At 42.0% G+C, this 21,243-nt stretch overlaps 3 protein-coding genes across 3 annotated transcripts; 2 read left to right on the forward strand and 1 right to left on the reverse strand.

The window, feature by feature from the left end:
- Nucleotides 1-2,168: 2,168 nt before the first annotated feature.
- On the forward strand, nucleotides 2,169-6,088 carry LOC101769905 (UPF0587 protein C1orf123 homolog). The gene is made up of 5 exons (XM_004968952.3): nucleotides 2,169-2,426; nucleotides 2,549-2,656; nucleotides 4,364-4,531; nucleotides 5,551-5,661; nucleotides 5,745-6,088. Exons 1-5 carry the CDS (start codon nucleotides 2,325-2,327, stop codon nucleotides 5,784-5,786), a joined length of 531 nt encoding a protein of 176 aa, XP_004969009.1. The 5' UTR covers nucleotides 2,169-2,324; the 3' UTR covers nucleotides 5,787-6,088.
- Nucleotides 6,089-9,331: 3,243 nt separating this feature from the next.
- Nucleotides 9,332-12,788, reverse strand: LOC101770313 (vesicle transport v-SNARE 13). The gene is made up of 5 exons (XM_004968954.4): nucleotides 12,546-12,788; nucleotides 12,382-12,440; nucleotides 11,895-12,083; nucleotides 10,961-11,131; nucleotides 9,332-9,780 (listed from the first exon to the last, which is right to left on the reverse strand). The coding sequence occupies exons 1-5, from the start codon at nucleotides 12,637-12,639 to the stop codon at nucleotides 9,628-9,630; spliced, it is 666 nt and encodes a 221-aa protein (XP_004969011.1). The 5' UTR covers nucleotides 12,640-12,788; the 3' UTR covers nucleotides 9,332-9,627.
- Nucleotides 12,789-16,047: 3,259 nt separating this feature from the next.
- LOC101770977 (IAA-amino acid hydrolase ILR1-like 1) lies at nucleotides 16,048-19,825 on the forward strand. The gene is made up of 5 exons (XM_004968955.3): nucleotides 16,048-16,503; nucleotides 16,956-17,081; nucleotides 17,630-17,944; nucleotides 18,555-18,683; nucleotides 19,231-19,825. The coding sequence occupies exons 1-5, from the start codon at nucleotides 16,144-16,146 to the stop codon at nucleotides 19,642-19,644; spliced, it is 1,344 nt and encodes a 447-aa protein (XP_004969012.1). The 5' UTR covers nucleotides 16,048-16,143; the 3' UTR covers nucleotides 19,645-19,825.
- Nucleotides 19,826-21,243: the final 1,418 nt, after the last annotated feature.

The following is a 21,243-nucleotide window of genomic DNA, read 5'->3' on the forward strand; positions in this document are numbered from 1 at the left end:
TTCCCTTCCTTTCTTATCGTTGCCCCTGCTAGAACTGTCGCACGACGCAAACTCCTTCGGTGGTGTTTGGGAGGCATGAGCTAAATTTTAACCCCTATCACATCGGATGTTTGGATACTAATTAGGAGTATTAAACATAGACTAATTACAAAACTAATTGCACAACCCCTAGGCTAAATCGCGAGACGAATCTATTAAGCCTAATTAGTCCATGATTTGACAATGTGTTGCTACAGTAACCATTCGCTAATGATGGATTAATTAGGCTTAATAGATTCGTCTCGCAATTTAGCCCAGGGGTTCTGCTATTAGTTTTATAATTAGCTCATGTTTAGTCCTCCTAATTAGCATCCGAACATCCGATGTGACAGGGCTAAACTTTAGCCCCTGCTATCCAAACACCCCTTTCGTTGGACCTGTTGCTCCTGCTGGCTGCTACTATTGCCCCACCTGTCGGCCTACCGCTCTTGCCCGTCCACTGTTGTTGCTACTCCGCTTGCTGCTGTTTGCCCGTCCACTACTGCTGTTGCTCCGCCGGGCCACTGGATCCATCGCTTTGAGCCATCGGCGCTTCTTTTCCGGTTGCGCAGCCACCGCCCCTTCATCCATATGCGCTGTCACCGCTGACGGATCGTGAGAGGGAGATGAAAGAATCGCGGATGGGGACGAGGCATATCTGTTCGGAGGTATGTGGTGGCAATTTTGATGTAATTACGGACACGGTGGAGGGCAGTTTCGTACCGAAAGGTGGGGTCGAGGGGCAGAGCCGTAGGGAGCCAGTTTTTCGGCTACACCCCTCTAGTACAAATCTCAGACCGATTTCTTTTGAGCTTCCCATGAGAAGCTGTTTTTTTATGCTCGTTTGGTCCAGCTTTGCTTGAAGCCATAGGAGAAGCCACAGTAAAAACCCTGCTAAAGGGGCCAAGTGTATATCTTTGTGCACCTATTGACTATGATGTGCTGAGTCACCATGTTCTTAGCTTCTCTTTGATCCGTATGGTTTCTTTGATGATTGGTTTGATGGAGCACCGAGCTTTCATAAGAGTTTGACATCTTAGAGGCATATTTGAATATGTGCGGCCTTGGTACATGTTCTGTCTCGGGGGGGCAGACGATGTCATACTTAGCTATGCTTATTTGATTCAAGGGTCCATGGATTTACGATCTGGAGATTTCCTTTGTGTCATCTGTTCATCAGGAAGCAGAACTGGTATCTCATGCTTTGATATCAACGATCTCATCCTCATTCATGATGGCTGTTTGCCAAGATTTTGTTACCATGCGTGTTGTGCCTCCCGTACTCCTTTCCGTTCATTGTCGACGGTTTGGCCTTTGTCTCTTCCTAGCTTCACTATATATTGTTTTCAGTTAAAACAATTATCGAAGTTCGCTTCAAAGTCGGGGTCCAGCTCGTGTCTTTCAAGTGGATTTTGATCAGAGCAGCGAAACGGGCGGTTGGAACTGAAAATCCCGTCGAATCTGATTCGCGAACCCCACTCACCACTCGGGCAGTGAAAATGACTAATTTACCCTCGACCTGCCGCAATCCAATGCACGCACGAACTCTAGGGAATCTCGACTTCACGTATTCCCGTTCCGTCCTCAAGAAAAAGGGTCTGTTCGCTTCAGCTTATTCAGCCGGCTTATCAGCCACCAAACAATATTTTCCTCTCACAACAAATCAGCCGTTTCAACTTTTCAGCCGGCTTATAAGCTGAAGCGAACAGACTCAAAATCGATATAACCCCTAACATGTACTAAATGGTTTACCTCACTCCTAACCCTTAAAACTGGCTTTTTACCCCTAAATTAGGTAAAACCATTTATGTAGCCCTTGAGGTAGTTTTGCATGTGAGTTAGCATGCTATGTTGGATAAGAGATGACAACGTAGCATTTGGACTCACCTATCAGTTTTTTCCCCAAAACTAGCCACCGCCCATCATCTTCCCTTCTTGAGTGCGAGTCGAGCGCAACAGGCGAAGGAGGGGAGGGGAGGTAGAAGAAATAAAGAATAATTTAGCAAGTGGATCCATATCAGCATGGCATGCCAGGTGGCAAAATCATCCTGCAAAACTATCCAAGAGGTTATTGGAATGGTATTGCAAAGTTTAATGTGGGTTAATCCGATAGTTCGTGGGGTGAAGTAGTCCGCGGGTCAGGGTCCCGTAGACTTTTTCCTTCCGTCCTCCGTTCCTTTCCCCGCAGCCCGCAAGGCGAAGCGAAGCAAAACCCCCTTCCCTTCCCATTCCTCTTCGTTTCCGTCGGCGGCGGCGGACCGGACCCGAGCGGGAGCCCTAACCCTAGGAGGAAGGCGGCGGCCGAGATGGTGTACTTCGCGCTGTATGTGGGTGCGGAGCTGGACGGCCTCACCAACCTGCAGCCCCGCGGCGGCTGCGACGACCCCAACTTCCCCTACTACCTCAAGGTCGGTGTTCCCCTTCCCTTCTCCTCCTTTCCCTGGCTCGATCGGCTCCGCTTCCCCTCCCTTTTGATTGCGAACCGCTCTGATGGGGGATTCCTCGCTCGCTTCTGTGTGCTGGATCGCAGCTCAAGTGCGAGAACTGCGGGGAGGTCACCGCCAAGTCCACCTACGTCACCCTCAGCGAGCAAGTCGACCTCCCCAAAGGACACGGCACCGCCCACCTCGTCCAGAAGGTACCCTCGCAAACAACACATTCCTCCTCTAGCCAGATGGATTCGGTTTTTGTCATGCAGTAATGTTCGTGTGATTGATGAGACTTGCCTAAGAAGAGTACTTGTTAGTATGGCAGATGGCATCAATCGAGCTTGTTAGTATGTCTATAATGTGGTAGGTTCTGGTAGATGACTCCTTTGTGCATACATCCGTTTGCCCTTGTTTACTGTGGATTTGGCGAACGATTTTTGTTTCCTTGCGTAAAAGGGCATTAGATTGGGCAGCAGAGGGTTACATACGTGTATAAAGGTAACCACAAGTGTTTGTTGTCTTCTTAAGGAATCTAGTTGTGCTATTAACTTGGTTAAACCTTCTAAGTATTTCTGTAAGTAATGCAATTTTTCCTGTGGCGAATGTGATTGATGAGACAGGGTGTGCTTGTTAATGTTTCTGATAGGAGTTGATATCGACTGGCTAGCTATTATGCTGTTTGATGAACTAGCATGGTTTAAGGAAAGAAATTTAGAAGGCTAGAATGCCGTGGTTCATTGAGATTCCCTTGCTTCACATTTCTTTCTTTTTATGTTTTTTGGTAAAGGATTCTGTGAGAACTTCTGTTGTCATGATTAAAATGGGGATTGCATTGTGCAGAGGAGGGTCATATTTGTGTAGAAAGGCAGCAGCAAAAGGTTGTTGCCTTCTCCTGGATTCTTGCCAACTAGGTGTCCTTGCAAATATATGCTTTTGGGTTGGGATACATGCCTTTTGATTGGGAAGAAATGATATTTTCTTTGTTAATGTGATTTGTTTACTTGTAATCGTTGATAGAGTGATGAATTTTTCCTTAATTTGTGATAGTATAGTTTTTCCCCTGAGGTTCTTCGTATCTTTTTAAATATTCTACACAAAGTTAAGATGCAAAAGTTCTAGGTGCACTGTGAGCCATAGGACACAAGATTGCTTGGCCACTGTTCATGATGGGAAAGCACCTCAGCGTCTGTGTTGACTTTTGTCTACTCATTCAATGCAGTTATTTTTGGCTATTATCCTATTATGATTGTGTTTCTGTACCATTGTCCTCATCCATAGTAGAAAAATAATTTTCTGTAGCCTAACTGAAAACAGCCTAATAAATCATAGTTATATCTTATCATGGTGTGTTCTGCACTTAGATACATGATTATGGTTGCTATGTCTTCTTCTCTCATGTTTATTTTATTATGTCATCTAGGTGAATATGTACTATTATCGCTTTTTTGCATAAAACTTCTTAGTGTGTGTAGGACTACGAATATCAAACGTCACCAGATGCAAAAGATGCCATTTTTTAGGCTAAGAAAATCTATTTTTTAAACAATTCTTGAATGAATTATTTTATTATTATTCACTGACCAAATGCAAACAGCTATGTGTCACATTCTTTTTGTGGCATTATTATGTTTGAGTGCACCACTGTACCTTATCAGTAGTTATGTCTGCACACACCAATGTGTGACAGACCTCATATTTCCAGTTCATGGTTTTTTTAATGATAACAGTCCTTTTCAATGCCTGATGTGGAGGTTATATTGCTGAATGGCTTTTCTATGCAATAAAGGTTCTTTGTCTAATTTTTAGCCTTTAGGCTTCTAAGAAAGGCGTAAAGGAGGAAAAACTTGTTTCAGTATATAGTAGATCTATTTGTTATTATGCCCAATGTATGATGTTTTGGTTTACTTTTGTCTCAGTGCAAGCTTTGTGGGAGAGAAGGAACGATTGTGATGATTCCTGGGCAGGGGACGCCACTAACTATTGAGCAGAGCCAGAAAGAAGAAAAGACTTGTTTGATGGTCTTTGACTGCAGAGGCTATGAACCTGTTGAGTTTTCCTTTGGTGCTGGCTGGAAGGCTGAATCTGTAAGTACTTTTTGAGCTTTCATCGTGAATATTGATGACTGCTTAAATATGCAAAAACCAATATTTAATCTGTAACGAACAATTAATCTCGTCAAGGTTATTCATATTCTAGAAATGAGCTCAGTCTGATATTCTATTCTATGTAATCTTGCCTTGTTATTCCACTTCTGTTAACTTGTCTTGTTAAATGCATGATTGTGTCTTGTGTTTTCCGTAATCACATATCTGGAGATACAACCTTTTGTTTTCACATGGCACTTTACTTAAGAAATGCAAGGTCACATCACACATTACTTAGAAACACACATGTATTTGTACTAGAGTAATTTGTTTTCACATTGAGCTATCTTAAGCATAGAAGGATACGTGGTTTCTATTTTTACATTGGCACAGGGTTGGCCCTGTGTTTTTCGTTCCAGTTTTCCATTCCAGTTTATCATTCCTGCTTGTATGGCATCTGAGCTGCATATATATTTTTCTTTGAGTTGATATGCTGATTCTTTAATGGGTGTTTAGTTTGAGGGATGGGGTGATTTATCACTTTCTCAATCCTCACATTTTTGTTTGGTTTGGTGAATGTAATGGTTTGATCTGTCACTACCTCATCCCTCACAAGCACATGGTTAATTTAATTATAATGATGAATGGTTTCATGCGCCAAAATTCATGGGATGCGCCATTCCATTTCTAGATGGATGAGGCAATTCCCTTAACCAAACTCCCCATAAGTTCATACATTAATTGACTATCTTCATTCCCCAAGAAGATATGAATACATCTTTGCTTTCTTTAGCAGCAGTAAATCAATGAATTTTTCTTTTGAATGGAAATTTACAATTTTTGAGCAAATTGGGAACTTGATTGGAAACCTCCTATTTGTTCACTACCAACTGAATTGATTGATATTTTGTGGAATTTGTTGCTAGGGTATTATTTATTTTCTTTTCCCTGTACGTCACTGCCACAATTGTTCACTTGTGCCTGTTGCGCTAACAGTCAATCATCTCTTTCATTTTAAGGTCCATGGGACTCCTTTTGACATAGACTGCTCTGAAGGTGAATTTTCTGAGTATGATGAGAAGGGAGAATGCCCTGTTGAGTTAGGCAAGCTGCAGTCAACATTCAAAGTGGTAAGTAGGCACTTGCATCATGTACCAGCAAACACGATACAATTCATATTTATCGTTGTTGCAATTCCTGTGATTGGCAACAGGTGAAGAAGCATGAGAGGGGTGGGAAGACTAGATTCGTCTAGACCCAGTGACATGGGAATCGTCAGGTATTGGAACTGAAGGTGTATAAATCGTGAATTTGGGATAAAGGTCATGCATAATCAGATGTCCTTTCCTTTTTCTGTTGGTTCTGTGGATGCTGTGAACTATGTGAAGCTTTTCTGTGATACAGTGCTCACAGAGGCATGACCCTGGACTGATTGCAATGTTCTATATGTGCGCTCTCGAGTCCAGCAGTCCGAACTGGTCTTCTGATCTTATAATGCTCAAACATGTTGATAAATTTTGAACACCGTTTCCTATGGCTCTGATGGGTCTGAATTCATCACAAGGGGACATGTGCAGTGTAAATTCTCAGAGACGCATCTCCGCTTGCGCGGTGGTCTTCATGTTATCATGTGTTGCATGTTTTGCTTTAGCGTCACGCAGTGCACACCTTCTCATACTTAAGCCGTTACAAACGGCTTTGCAGGTGAGGCAACTTATGACATTTAAACCCCCGTTAGCTGCCTTTACTTGTACTCGATGCTATCTCTCGTTTCTGTTTACATAGGGATGAAGGATCGAAGAAGCCAAGTTTGCTTGTTCCTTTCCTTCGTCTGCGGAACTCATCCGTACTTCCCTTTTTTTTTCAAAATAATATGTGCTTTGATTCTGCCAAAACCTTTGCTAGAGCACTTATGCTGTAATTTATTGATCCAAATCGGTAAATGAGTATGAAAAATAGACACAAAAGCTATGGCGAAGCCTAATGTGCAGTTGTGTATAAATCCTGTCTCACGTAAGGGGGAGGAAAAAGGACCAAAAGTTCATTTTTAAGAGTAACCTTCGGATTTCGGAAAGCGAAAGACGTTTGACACGCATTTTTCTTGGTATAACAGGCACAATATCAAGATATAATAGGGTCCTGAATCCTGACCTTGATTCAAATAATTACAGGCTTCATCAGCATTTGAGCTCTCACATTGTAGTCACATTAAGAGCAAAGGTCGAAGCAAGAAAGCAGGCGCTCGCAGAAAGTGGGGGTTCCTTGCGCTGATTCTCCCTCTCTTTTTTTTTGCGAATAAAGAGAGAGCTTTATTAGTTACTCAAAGGAGAATTACAATCTCGAGCAACTAGATGCTCAACACAGGCCGGAGCTCGGGTGCGCCATACTGCACTATGGAACAACCTTCTGGCGAGCTGTGCTAACTCATGTGCTACACTATTCTGCTCTCTCTTTACATGTCTGAATAAAACTGCTGGCAGACCCTCAGCTGCCCTTGCCGCCTCCTTGATGATGAGCGCCGAGGGGGATCTTTGGCATTCTGGCTTCGATAGGAGGTTAATCGCAGATAGGCAATCAGACTCCAGCACGGCCGGTTTAGGGGACCACTCAGCTGCCAGCATGATTCCTTCCTTGCAAGCCGTAATCTCCACCTCCTCTGCGCTAGCTGCATTAAAGATAGCTCGTATTACCACTCCAATGCCCGCCTCCCCTCGTTCTGTGAATGCACCATCCACATTGATCTTTATCCATCCCTCCCGGGGAAGCCGGCTAGCAAACATTGGCTTCTTGCCTTTATCGTCCAGCCCATCCTCTTGTCGGATGCTGCACAGTGTTGCCCAATAGTTCAGAAGGAATCCAACTGAGCTCGTGATAGACAGCTTACGCGAGGAGTGTGTCAGCTCATTACGGATGAACCAGGCCCGCCATAAAATGAGGACAAGACGGCCTGCTGTCTCCACATCGTTCTGATCAATCAACCTAAGCCACTCATGCCCTGCGTGCTGGAGCTCTTCCTCCGCTGGGATCACCCACTTCTCTCGCATATATAGCTTCTCTCAAGCTTCTTGCGTGCGGACACTGGACCACTGCATGATGATCTGTTTCCTCGCCCCCACAAATGTTGCAAGTACTCAGTATCTCCATCTTGCGTGCCTTCTTGTTTGCTTGAGAGGCCAGTCCACTGTGTGCAAGCTTCCAAGCAAAGACTTTCACTTTCTGAGGGATCAACAAACTCCAAAATTTCTTCCATACAGGTCTGTCACCACACTACTGGAAAAATCAACATTCGTCCCGAGGCTCAACATTCGTCCTGAGGCTCTGTACCGGTTGCATTTTGGCCCGAGGAACCCACCGTGACCCCCTTTAGTACCGGGTGAAGCCTTCACCCGGTACTAAAGGTCACCCATTAGTACCGGTTGAGGTCTCCAACCGATACTAATGTGCCTGAGGGCCTTTACTAGTAAAGATTTAAATAATTAAATATATCAAAATAAATATTTCCATAAATATATATCCTTTAAAAATAAAAATAAGTACGTTAATACATAGAAATATAAGTTATTCATTAAATAAATAGTACAATGTATTTAAAATTAATATGATTAGCCATATTAAAATTAATTAAACTTTATCATTGTATATCGCTACTAATATTAGATTAACGTAATTATTCATTTGCCATATAGATATTTTTATTGTTTAAATGATGTACATCATTATTTTACTAATAATACTAAAATTAACATCATTTGTAATAAGTTATTAGTCATAAAAATAAGTTTTAAATGGTTTTATCAAATACTTTATTCTTCACGGATACAGATAGTGTCGGATATTCCACATTTTGGTCGAATATGAATTTGGAATCTATAAAATACTAAAATCGAATCCGGATACATCCATTTGACATCCATATTAATAATGAATATGAATACGAATACGAATATCATATTAACTTTTTTGGTGAATACAAATTTGGATAATTCAAATTTCCAGACATCCATATTCATCCCTCACCGCAAGTCAGCTCCACGGGATCACATGTACTCGTGGGTTGTGGCTGGATGGCTTATCTCAGCCTCAAGGCAAGTAGACTATTGGTCATCGCTTACCACGAAACTTCCTTTTATACCTTCGTGTCCGGCAAAATGATAATAACATTTCGGACATTTCTTTTATTTTCGAAATATATGGGCATTTTTTTAGACAAGACAAGTGCAGATCTTTAGAAAAATGTAAAACTACATGTACATGTGACCATTTATCTCAATTGTCGATGTCTCTCCATCCAACTGTTGATCCACTAGCTACTCCATGTACTTCTCACCTACCTATAATCTATATCACCGTTGATTAAAAAAATGAATATCATGGATAGCTCATGTGGTCACATATACATATGAAAAATCCATGTTCCAGATCTTACAATAATTCAGCATTTCGAATAGAACCACACATGTAAATGTGATCATGAGCTATCCAAGCCATTCATTTTTAAATCAATGGTAAGATGGATCATGTGTAGATGAGAAGCACATAAGGTAGGTAGTAGGATGGAGAGAAATCAACAGATAAGTCATGTGGTGACATGTACACACATCCGGTAGATATTACAGAGACGAGCCAGGATATAGAAGAATTGGTTACTTGAATTGTGGAATCTGGAATCTCTATAACTAGAAACCACACACATGTCAAACATATAGACATGAACTGAATGCCAATGCCATGAAAGCAACGCCGCAATGCCCATGGATCTCTCGTAAATAAATGACTTCAACTGAATGGGGCTTTCACACGTAAAAAAATGACAGCACTTGCTCAAATCTGCTTCCGTATTGCTTATCTGTTCAGTTTTTCTTTCAAACAGAAACCAATCAGATATACAAGACTCTGACTGATGGTCTGAACTTGTTACCTCAACATTGGCACCCCATACAAGCACACAACACACAAATATGGTCTGAACAAAAGAAATAGGAAATACAAAAGAAATACACACAGGTTACAAAATGCAGATAGAATAAAAGAAATTCACAGCTGCCGTCCTCCGTCCTGGTTGCGGTAGAAACTACTGTCCAATGCAAAGCAATCCCCTAGTGCACGAGCTTGAAATACAGGATTACTAGGATGGCCAAGACAAGGAGGGCTATGATGAGACCGATGATCCACTTATTTCTATCCATTCTCCTCACCATGCTTCCAACGGTCTTCCTGCTCTTGCTAACGTTGACATCGACGTCATCCAACTGCAGTGCCAAATAAGGATTGCACAACAGGGGTTAAAAAGAACAGGAGATTTGAACAAAATAGACATCCGCATGTTGGTAATGGTGGACACCAACTACATTTAAGTCGTGCATAGCAGCATGGACTTACTTTGTTTAGTCAAACTAAGTACTAAGGGTTGGTACATGATCAAAGCTTATACCACGTTTGACTAATCCAAGTTGAAGCTCTTTTTTTCCATAAAACAAGTTGAAGCATTAGATGATCTTATAACCTTATGCACCTCGTGACATTTTGTTAAATTCATCTTGCTTATTTTTTAAAAATGACAGCCCCTTTTAATCTAAAATTTTAATAATAACATGTGTCAAACTAAATTTTCAATAAGTAGCCCTTTTGCTTATACCATGACTCCTTAACTTGGTCGAATTCGTGACACCAAGTAGCCTGGCGCACCTCGCCTCTGGAGTCATGCCAAGTAACTTGGCGTTACCAAGTTGAAGAGTCATGCTAAGCTCTTTGGCGTGATCAAAAGGGCTAGTTCTTGAAAACACATGCTGTCTTTAGATCAATAAGGGCTAAAAAAACATACAAGACATCTCCACTCAGCAATTAATTGTTCTAAACCTCTCTCCAAATTGATAAGTTGGTGACTTGGTTCAGTGTTTTAAGCACACGCCTCACAATGGTATGTTTGTATGTATGTCTTTAGGCATGTGATCAGAGTGGTACTTGTCAATTACATCAGTCACAAGTAAGAAAAAATGGAAAGAGGGAACTTTAAGTAAGTCTATGCATGACAAGAAATGAAAAACAGTGAAGAATCAGTAGAACCCAACCAATGTAGTCTATCATCTATGTAGATACTACAAACTACAAAGAACCAGGAAAAATGGTGAAGAAAAGTATGTTAGGGTCTACAGTATCTTCTTTACAGTTTTCTGATATCAAAAGGCATGATAAATATTAATATACAAATACAAACTAGTGTGGATAAGCATTTTTTAATAGTAGACTATGACGGAAAGGTACATTTCATCTAATCTGCCACACATTAAGGTAAGTAGAAGCTTGTCAATGACTTCCTTTCAACAAATTGCATAGTACTGTTGCATTAAAATGATTTGAAACAAAACCAAATGGCACACAAAAAACAGAGAATTAGTTCAAACATGTAGAATTAGGTAAACAGTTACTTACTGCACGATGAGCATGCAAGAGAGATTGGCGTTGTTGACTCAGATCATGCAAGATGGAGACTCCAAGATCTTCAGTCTCCAGCATAGTTCTATGGCTATCTCTGAGCCTATCAGTTGTTTGGTTCTGTCTTTCAGTTGTCCTGAGCAGTCTTGATCTTTGATCAGCAGAAACCTGCATTATTATCCAAATACATCAATGGACTTACATGGAGACCGGCAACTTTTGATTGACAAGGTTGAAGAATAAACCCATGTGCTTATAACAAGTAAAATAAACTAAAATTGACGATAAGTAAGAAATACGCCTGTCCGAAAGGACAAGAACCTCATACTTCATCAGAATATGAATGTTGCCAGATGATATGGCTAGAGCCTAGTTATCTGGATTACGGACAGCATGTGCTATAGCATGCAGCACACATTAGTAGAACTTTGCAGACATTATTCATAGCTTTGGCTTATTCATGCTATACAGGATGTACTCTTTAGAATTTCTAGAAGAAGTGCTTCAACAAATATTGATTCCTATCTTTGATGAACAACATGGGGAAACAGGTATTTTTTTTTCATTCAGAGTGTCCACATCACCGTAAGTCCAGCAAACAACCGAAGAGCACATTCTGACATTATCTACTCATACAAGGCATTGTTTTTGTCCCAATCAGCTCCACATATCTAATTTGGAGGGTTTAATGCTTCATTCACTGCAGTATTGGAAGGAGCCTTAGAGACACTTGTATCCAAATCATAGGGGTAAAATTCCTGAACTTAAGCCAAATTAACACCGACCAAACACATACAATTCTGTGTATCTAGTAACCAATAGAAAATGATGGTTCAAATATAGACACATCATGCAAAACCTTGTTAACAAACAAACAAGCACGATTCACTCCAAAGTAGGAATCATTCATGATTTCCAAATAATAACATACCCCCAATGCATCTGCCATTCCTGACTCCAGCAATTCCTCTCTCGCCCCTTGCTGTGCGTTACCACTGGTAATCCTCTTCAACGCTCCCTTGAGGTTATTAAGATCTGACTTGTACTCCCTGATCTTTGCTAGGAGCCCAGCTCTAACGCTTGGTTGGAGGCTCCTTGCTTCAAGATCCATCTTCCTTATCTGAGAAGAAAAACAACATCACCACTATTTCAGAATATCCAATCCAACATATCTAGCACCAGAAAAGATAACTCCAGTTCCCACACTGCCTAGCCTGATTCTAAGAAGAAAATTTACACAACGACATAATCCTTGGCGTTGAAATTCTTCCATGGTCGATGCAATACAGCTCTTCTAAGAAGGAAGTTTCATGTTTCTTTTTTTTACAACGGCTTATAAAATTCCAAAATCAAACCCCGTGCGATTTTCTATAGTAGTGTATTGCTTCATTACTAGAAACAAGGGGGAAAGGGAATACCAGTGCCTCGGCGCCATCGATGCCAGATTTGATCTCCGCCGCCTTCTGCTTCAGCTTCTCTGCAACGGAATCAACCAAGCATCCAATGATGAGAGAATAATACGATTCGGAGCGGGATCCACCAAAGATTTCTTGGACGGAGAGATTTGGGTGGAATGGGTTACCTCCTTGGAGGGCTGCGGCAGCGGTGCATTTGCGAGTGAGGGAGGCGGAGGCCTCGCAGTACTGGCGCTCGTAGCCCTCGAAGACCTCGCTCATGGCGTCCCGATCTCGATCCGAGACGCCGACCGGGCTAAACCCCTCGAAATCTTCGCTCGTGCGGTGCGATCAGGCTCGTCCTGTGGCCACCGAGTCCGGAGGAGTCGCGGCGAAGGAACTGGAATTGGGGAAGGAGGACACGGCTGGGGCCGTGAGCGTCAGGGGGCTTTTACGCAAACCGCCATCGAAAGCGTATTTTTGGATGGTAGGAGGCTTTTTTCCCTCGCGGCTTCAAACGAGCTGCTGGGTAGAAAAAGTAATTGACCCATTCAAAAAAAACAAAGAAAACGTAATTGATCTATACCCGGAATTCTTTGGACGATGGATCTGCACCGGGAATTATTGGATGATTGATAATTGTTGAAGACCTTCAAAACTTCTTGATGTGGCTTTTAATCAGTAGCAATTTTAGGTGGCGTTTGGTAAGTTGGAAATAGGAGCTAGGACAGGGAAAAGGAGGAGGGAGTGGGATAGGGAAATTAACAGGGATTAGGATAGGGAAATGAGGCCCCCTTTTCCCCGCAATCTCATCCCGGTGGGAGGTATGGGTGCCGTCAGCCGCACTGCCCCCAAAGTCGTCGGAGCCGTCGCTCCCCACAGCCGCGCTGCTCCCTGGATCGTCAGAGCCGTCGCTCGCCTCAGCTGCGCTGCCTCACGGGTCGTCGGAGCCCTCACGCACATGCCGCCGGAGCCACCGCCGCCCCGCACGTGTGGGCTGTAAAATCCGCGCGGCCCGCCCGTGCGGGCGTAGGCCGCCATGCGGCCGAAGCCGTTGCTTACCTCGTGTGCTTGCGCCGCAGGAGACGCGGCTCGACCGCTACACCCGCAGGCCATTGCGGGGCTGAAGAATCGAAAGGTCGATTCATGCTGACTGTAGATTTCAGATGGAGAGACGAGCGTAGATGGTTACCGGCGGAGCTGCTGCTTGCCCTGCCGGGCGGACAAAGGTGCGGGATGGAGCATGTCGTGGGGAAAAGTGAGCTGATCAGATGGAGTAGGAGAAGGTTGTAGACGGTCATGGGTGTTCTGGGCGTGACGGAGGAGAAAAATTGGTATTTTATTTTAATATAACTAGCATAATGTCCATGCGTTGCTACTGTAAAATATTAAATTTTCTATATTAATTTTATCCAATTAATCCATATTGTTAAAAAAGCAATAAGAAAATAATAGATTTGTACTCATCATGTAATTATGGATGTTTTGTCAATTTGATACGTATTGTTAGAAAAGCAATAAAAAACTATAAAACATGATATGTGCTTGAGCTTAGTATATATGTGCAAGATATTTGAAGCAAAATCTTCTCTCCACTTCTCTCATAGAGTAGATAATACTTAATTTGGTGATGACCACATGTGCTCGGAAAGCATAATTAATAAGATTTGCCGGCTATTGAACCATTTCATGGATTGGCCATTAGGCCAAAAACATGGTATCATACTTCAAACCAGTAAAATTGCTTAGGAAAATCAAAAACATGTGCATGGCATGGTAGTATTATGCGACCTGTGTAGACCCCAGGTTATACGTTCAAACCTCTATCCTGGTAGTTTTCGTCTTCGGGATGCCCTCCTTTTTTTTTTGATTACTGTGGGTCCCACAACATATCCCTAACCCGGTTCAAGAAAAACCAAACATGGGTTTGGCATAAGATCTCATATCCCTATCCCCAACCCTCCCCCTTCTTATCCCATTCTATTTTGCCCTTTCCCTATCCAAATCTTTACCAAACACCACTTTAAAGGTAAGGGCAATGGCTGAATTTTATTGTAGTACATTTCACAAAGCTCAGGTCCTGTTTAGTTGCCCAATTTTGGAGTGCCAAAATCACTGTGTCAGCACTGTAGCATACTGTAGCGTTTCGTTTGTATTTGTGAATTATTGTCCAAACATTGACTAATTAGGCTCAAAAGATTCGTCTCGCAAAGTACAACAAAACTGTGCAATTAGTTTTTAATTTCGTCCATGTATGTACCACAAATTTGATATGATGAGAAATCTTCTTTTTACATAGTGCCAAAGTTGAAATTTTGGGGGACTAAACAAGGCCCAGGTCCAACATTGAGCTAGTCCAAATATTATTTTACTCGATAAACAGGTGAAAAAGCATTAGGCTAGCGCTTCCTTCCGCGCTGGTCTTGCACATTTCCCGTAGCTTCACCCTCTCACTGCATGAACTCCAAGCTGCCTTACTGCCTTACTTCTCTCTCCCGGTTTGAGCTGGCTACTATCTTATACCGCTGGAGCTTCCCTTATAGTTTGCACTTGGAATAAAAAACATCAACATGCAGCAGTCATTTATTCGATTATGGTTGAGCAATAAGCTTGAGGTACACCATAAGAATCTTTTGCCTTGCACAATGTGTAAGGTGTATCACAAGATTGCATTTATTGCTTAAGATCACTTATTTTAAGTATATTATGGCAACCGTTCGTTGTTTTCTTATTTCTAAAGGTATGCATCTACCTTTGTACATGCGCCAATGTTCTTTTGTGGCGGTTTTGAATCATGTTGTTTACAAAAGCGTTCGCGAAAAATATGTCGGTCGAATGTTTAGCTAAGAGTAGGATCCTAGAAAGGCAGGGAGGTGCGTCCAGTAGAACATGTACACATGCTTATCTTTTCTTAAATAAAAAATGATGCTTATCTAATCATAAATTTAAAGTACACATGCTTACATAGGAATCCTGGAAATTTAAAGTACCGTTTAAAACATGTTTAAGTCTACACCGTTTAAAGCTCGTGCTGTGTGCATCTTGCACATAAAAAGTATGTTCAACCTTGTGATGTTTAGTGTAAATTTAAAATGAGGTACAACAACACTGAAAACGGAATCGATAGACATGGTTTGATTGGTTGAGCTAGAGAGCACGCTTTGGACTTCTCCAACACAATGAGATAGCTGCTAGCTCTAAGCTGGGATGGAGAAACGAGGAACATATGTAGCAGGTAGCTCGGCAGTCGTGCTGTGAGAGGGAGTAGTATCAGGATACGTGCGAGACCGTTGCTCCATCCCGCATTTACATTGTACTTTTCCAAATATTCGATGAATATAATATTAATTCAATTAGCTCAAGGCTACCCGTGACACCCTTACAAATAAGCAAATAAGCATTCAGTTGACTTCTCAAAGCAGCAGAAGCCTAGCGGCTATGAGTTCTACACCATCCTCTACAAATTGTTTAAAAAATGCAGACACCTTTTTTTTTTCTAATAACAACTTTACCTACATTTCATCTCCAATTATGCATGCCACTAAGCCCATTTGGGCCAACTAACATCAGAAGCTCCGTGCACCTCCTGGTCCAATCTCGCAGCAAATGACCAAAAGAAAGAACAAACCGTTCCATACTTTTTTTAATGGAAAAACCGTTCCATACTTCGATTGCCTTGCCTAGGCCTATGAAACAAGGACTACCAACACTCTCACCTGATCGGTTTGACCCCCGGCCTCATCACTCAGCACTCATCAGTGAACCAACCGAAACAAGCTGAGAATCATGGCCGCCGCGGCGCCACCTCCACTGCTCGCGTGCTTCGCCCTCGCCGTCCTCGCCGCCGCGGTATGGCCGTCGCTAGGGGCGGGAGCGTCGCTGCTGGATGACCCCGCGGGGCTCCTGCGACGGGCCAAGGAGCCGGCGTTCGCGGACTGGATGGTCGCGGTTCGGCGGCGCATCCACGAGAACCCAGAGCTGGGGTACGAGGAGTTCGAGACCAGCGAGCTCGTGCGCCGGGAGCTCGACGCCATGGGGATCCCCTACAGGCACCCGTTCGCCGTCACCGGGGTGGTGGCGACGATCGGCACCGGCGGCCCGCCCTTCGTCGCTCTCCGGGCGGACATGGACGCGCTACCTATGCAGGTCCATCACTGCTCTTCATCTACTGTGTTTGGATACCTCTGCTTCTTGATTTCGCTGCGGATCCTGGTAAAATAATTACTGGTTTTTCGAAGGAATAGAGGCAAAGGTGCTGCGTAGTGCGCGTACTATTATGTTCTAACGGCCATATAACAAAATACTTTGCTCTGGTTATCGAATCCGTTCCGATCGTGAGCTTTGATTATAAATCGACCTGCGTACTTGTGTTCTAGCGGTCATATAACAAAATTTGACTTTAATTAAGGGCAGAGGAACGCCGGGGATCCAAAGAACTTTGTGCTGTACACCGCAAAACAACTAGACTTGTGCATAGTCGATATGTCGAGAGCTGCTTCAGAGCGTGCTAATCCCTAAATTAAAACCTTTGGTATCCCAATCTGAAGTATAATATTCTGTATTTGTCCATTAGTTAAAATTGATGTCTTATTTTACAGGAAAGTGTGGAATGGGAACACAAGAGCAAAGTTCCTGGAAAGATGCATGGATGTGGACATGATGCGAATGTTGCTATGCTATTGGGATCTGCCAAGATTCTTCAGGAGCATCATGACGAGTTGAAGGTTGGTTAAAATATTTTGCTTTGGTTATAGCGAAACGAGAATTCTCATTGTACAATGAGAAGTTCTGACATAATCGATATTTTGTCTTCAAGCTTTGAGTGAGATCTCTGAATTTTGAACTTAAATTGAATAAATCGTAAATAGTTAAAGTATTGAGATTTAGCAACAGTTGGATGTCCGATGATTCTTTTCAGAATTCCAGTGGACATTGATATCTATTTGATTAGATGCATTTTTTGTCACATTAAATTAATCATCATGGTTCCTTGGCTCATGTTCTGCATGTCCGGCAATGACAACGGAGATTTGTGTAACTAAATACTGAGATGGGTAGCCTTCAAAACATATAGAAGATGTTAACACTTGTATATTGCGATCGTTCACTTACTTCCATTGAATTAAGCTAGTTTCATTGCATAAAGCACACAACTAATCCTGGTAGTCCACATCAACAAATTCCTTGTTGTTAAATCACAGTTATATGATTTGTCTTCTAATCTTTGAATATTAACCATATATGGTTACGAATATCTTGTTAATTACTGTAGGGCACAGTAGTGCTGGTTTTCCAACCAGCCGAGGAAGGTGGCGGTGGGGCGCAGAAAATGATAGAAGCTGGAGCTTTGGAAAACGTAGATGCTATTTTTGGGGTTCATGTAGCTGACTCTGTTCCTATTGGTGTGCTGGCATCCAGGCCAGGGCCTATCATGGCTGGGAGTGGATGCTTTGAGGCCGTAATAAGTGGAAAGGGAGGGCATGCTGCACTTCCTCATCACACTATAGATCCGATCTTAGCTGCCTCTAATGTTATTGTGAGCCTTCAGCAACTTATTTCGCGGGAAGCTGATCCATTGGACTCACAGGTACGGTCCCATCTTTGTCCGACTTAATTTGTTGTTGTATGACATAAGTTTCCAAGCAAGGAAGCATGTTCTTGGTTCACCTTTTCTATTTCTGTTCTCAGTTGCCATAATATGATTTACGTGTCTGCCTTTCTACTGAAGTTCTCTGCTATACTGTTCTGTTGGTCTGTATTACAGAACAAGAATAGAAATTTCATAAAATGATTTTGTCATGTGTTAGGAAATTCATTCAAGATCTGGTTGAAGTTTTTCCTGATACTTTGTCATGGAAAGTTGGAAAGTAGTAAACTACCTAGGAGGCCAACCCTAGTTTGCCTGGATGTATAATAACTGCACAGATTGTTCCATATCCATTATGCTACATAATATTCAAAACTTAAGTTTACACTCATAAGTTTTTCAATATAGGCATTTGTAGTTTCGTATATGAAATTGAGTTTACACCACAAGGATTATACAAAGTGCTTGTTCGATTTGTTACTCCCAGGTCCCCATCAGTTTGTTCAGTGCACTGACTGTAGTACTTCTGCTATGTTGAAACTTTGGATTTTATCCTTTTTTTACATTCCAGCATACAATTGTTTCCTTGGGGTCCATGCTTGTTCCGCAGGTTGTAACAATTGGGAAATTTCAAGGTGGTGGGGCCTTCAATGTGATCCCTGATTCTGTAACAATAGGTGGCACCTTCCGAGCCTTTTTGAAAGAAAGTTTTAATCAGTTGAAGCAGCGAATTGAACAGGTAATTGCATTATGATCTGGAAATTTTGCGCTACTATTTAAGGAGTCAATTTATCAAGTATTTTCTGCAAATTAGGTTCTGAAATAAACAGGATAAAAAGTTGCCTTAAATAAATACCTACTTTTTTTATACTGGGAATAAATAGTACTTGAAGTTGTCTTAAAGTTACGCATGCTGCTAATACGGGAACCCACGTTACATGGATACAGGCTCATGTGTAATTTGTTGTTTGAGTACTCACAAAAAAAATGCTGTTTCGCATTTTAATTAAATGAAAATTACACTTGTAGGGATGTAGGTTTGGAGCTTTTACCTAAGTAGATAGTTTTACTGCTCTTAGAAAACTAGTTTTCATAGTTTTTACAGGTTGGCAGGATAGTGGATGGAGGTGTCTGGGTCACAATGGTCGGAACTAGGACATTCATATGTGCCAAGTTCTCAGCTAACCCCCTCTAGAGTATCTCAACATTTTACTAAAAGAAAAGTTCACTCTGGATTGTCCTGCAGAGGACCCTCAACTACTCTCTCTCTCTCTTTTTTGTCCCAGGTGATTGTGTCTCAAGCATCCGTGCAGCGATGCAATGCTACTGTGGACTTCCTCACCAATCGTATCCCTTTCTTCCCCCCAACCATCAACAGCCCTGAGCTCCACAGTTTCTTCGTGAATATGGCCGGTGAGATGGTTGGCTCCAAGAACGTGAGGGACAGGCAGCCGCTGATGGGTGCCGAGGACTTCGCCTTCTATGCCGAGGTGATCCCGTCCACCTACTACTACTTTGTAGGCATGTACAACAAGACTCGAGGACCGCAGGCATCCCACCACTCCACCTACTTCACCGTCAATGAGGATGCCCTCCCCTACGGCGCGGCTGCGCAAGCAGCGTTGGCTGCTCACTATCTGCTCGAGCACGAGCAGCCTGCTGCTACCCCTGATAAGGCGAAAGCCCATGAGGAGCTGTAGATAGATATCTTCCCCTTCAGCACACAGTTCTGCATATCTTTGTATTAAAATACTAGTGAACGTGCACGTGCGGCACACACGTGATACAAAAAGGATTGCATACAAGACTATGTATAATGTAATAATAAATAGTTACTATATTATTACCGAAATTGAAACTGAAATAACATATAACTAACAATCCAAATTCAAATATTTATTTAAAAATAAGCAAACTACATTGATCAATTGACACTCCCACATGTACGAGTATTATTTTCTTCGAACACCTCCGTGTCCTGATGATTGCCGTTAATCATATGCATGGAATTCATCCTCCACGTGAACGTTTTCCTAGGTTCCTTACACGGTAAGAGCGGGTGTCAACAGCTTTTTTTATGTCATCACATGCACCATCGTAAACTTGTAGCCCTTCTCTGATTACTGCACAATCATGAAATGAAAATTATATATTAGTGAAATATCTATCATTTAAAAAATAAATAAATCATGATATCAGCTTGCATCGATGATTCCCATGGGCATGTTTCCTTATAAAAAAATAATGGTACTATGTGAATAAGCCTCCAAAGAATCTGTGGGTGTACATAGGAGAAAAAATCAATTTTGTTTTATTTATGAATTAAGATAAGATTTAAACAATGAACTCATACTTCTATCCCAATTGACAAGAACCCTAGTAGCAATTACAAACTTATTCTTCATCTTTGGTTCAACGAATTCTGCACTGTGCCCCTGTCCGTAGGTAGTTAGAACTCGGAGGAATACAATGCAACAGCTACACAGGAAAAGTGATACAATGCATAATCGATTGCATGAAGTTTAGATAGGAAGCCCAACCTTGTGTCTTTCAAGCAAATTTCGCGAGTACCAAATGGACTATATTGTTGGTAGTCCCAAGGACCAACTGAAGCAACAACTGCAAAGACGTCTACCTCGGTACCATGAGGTTCTGACATAGCATCTGCTAGATCCACTAACGAGGCAGATGAGATCATCATCTTTGTCTTCGTTGGGCAAAGAGTAGAATTTGAATATGTGGATACATGATTGCAATTATCACGAGTTTATATAGAGGCTTACGCTCACACCGAGCCTTCAGAATTGTGTTTGGAAGGAAACTAAAGTGGAATAGCTATAATCTCTATGTTCCAATGGTTAAATATGACAAAGCAAAGTCATATTTAACCATGCAATTGGATCAGGAAGGCTTTATATGGAAGCAAATGCAATCCGATCCATCATTTTGTCAATATGGCAACCAATTCAAATATTACCAAACATTAATGTATGGCAACCAATTCATGAACCACCGCGACATTCTTGTTTGCACCAGCATGTGTGTTTGAATTAGATTCCTTACATATCTTGATTAATGATCAAAATGAAATCGTGCGATCTGAAAACAACCCTGTGATTCCTTACATAATATTTGATTCCTTATTATATATCAATTTGATTTGTGTCCTATTTAATTTGCAAATGAATTTGACACACAATTATTTACATGATTGGCCTGTGATCATCTGATGGGACACACAATCATTGCCAGCTACGATGATCCCGATGTTGATTGCGGCACGATTGCCCTCGCTGCTA

The sequence above is a fragment of the Setaria italica genome, chromosome V, assembly GCF_000263155.2.
Source record: "Setaria italica strain Yugu1 chromosome V, Setaria_italica_v2.0, whole genome shotgun sequence".
NCBI lineage: Eukaryota > Viridiplantae > Streptophyta > Magnoliopsida > Poales > Poaceae > Setaria > Setaria italica.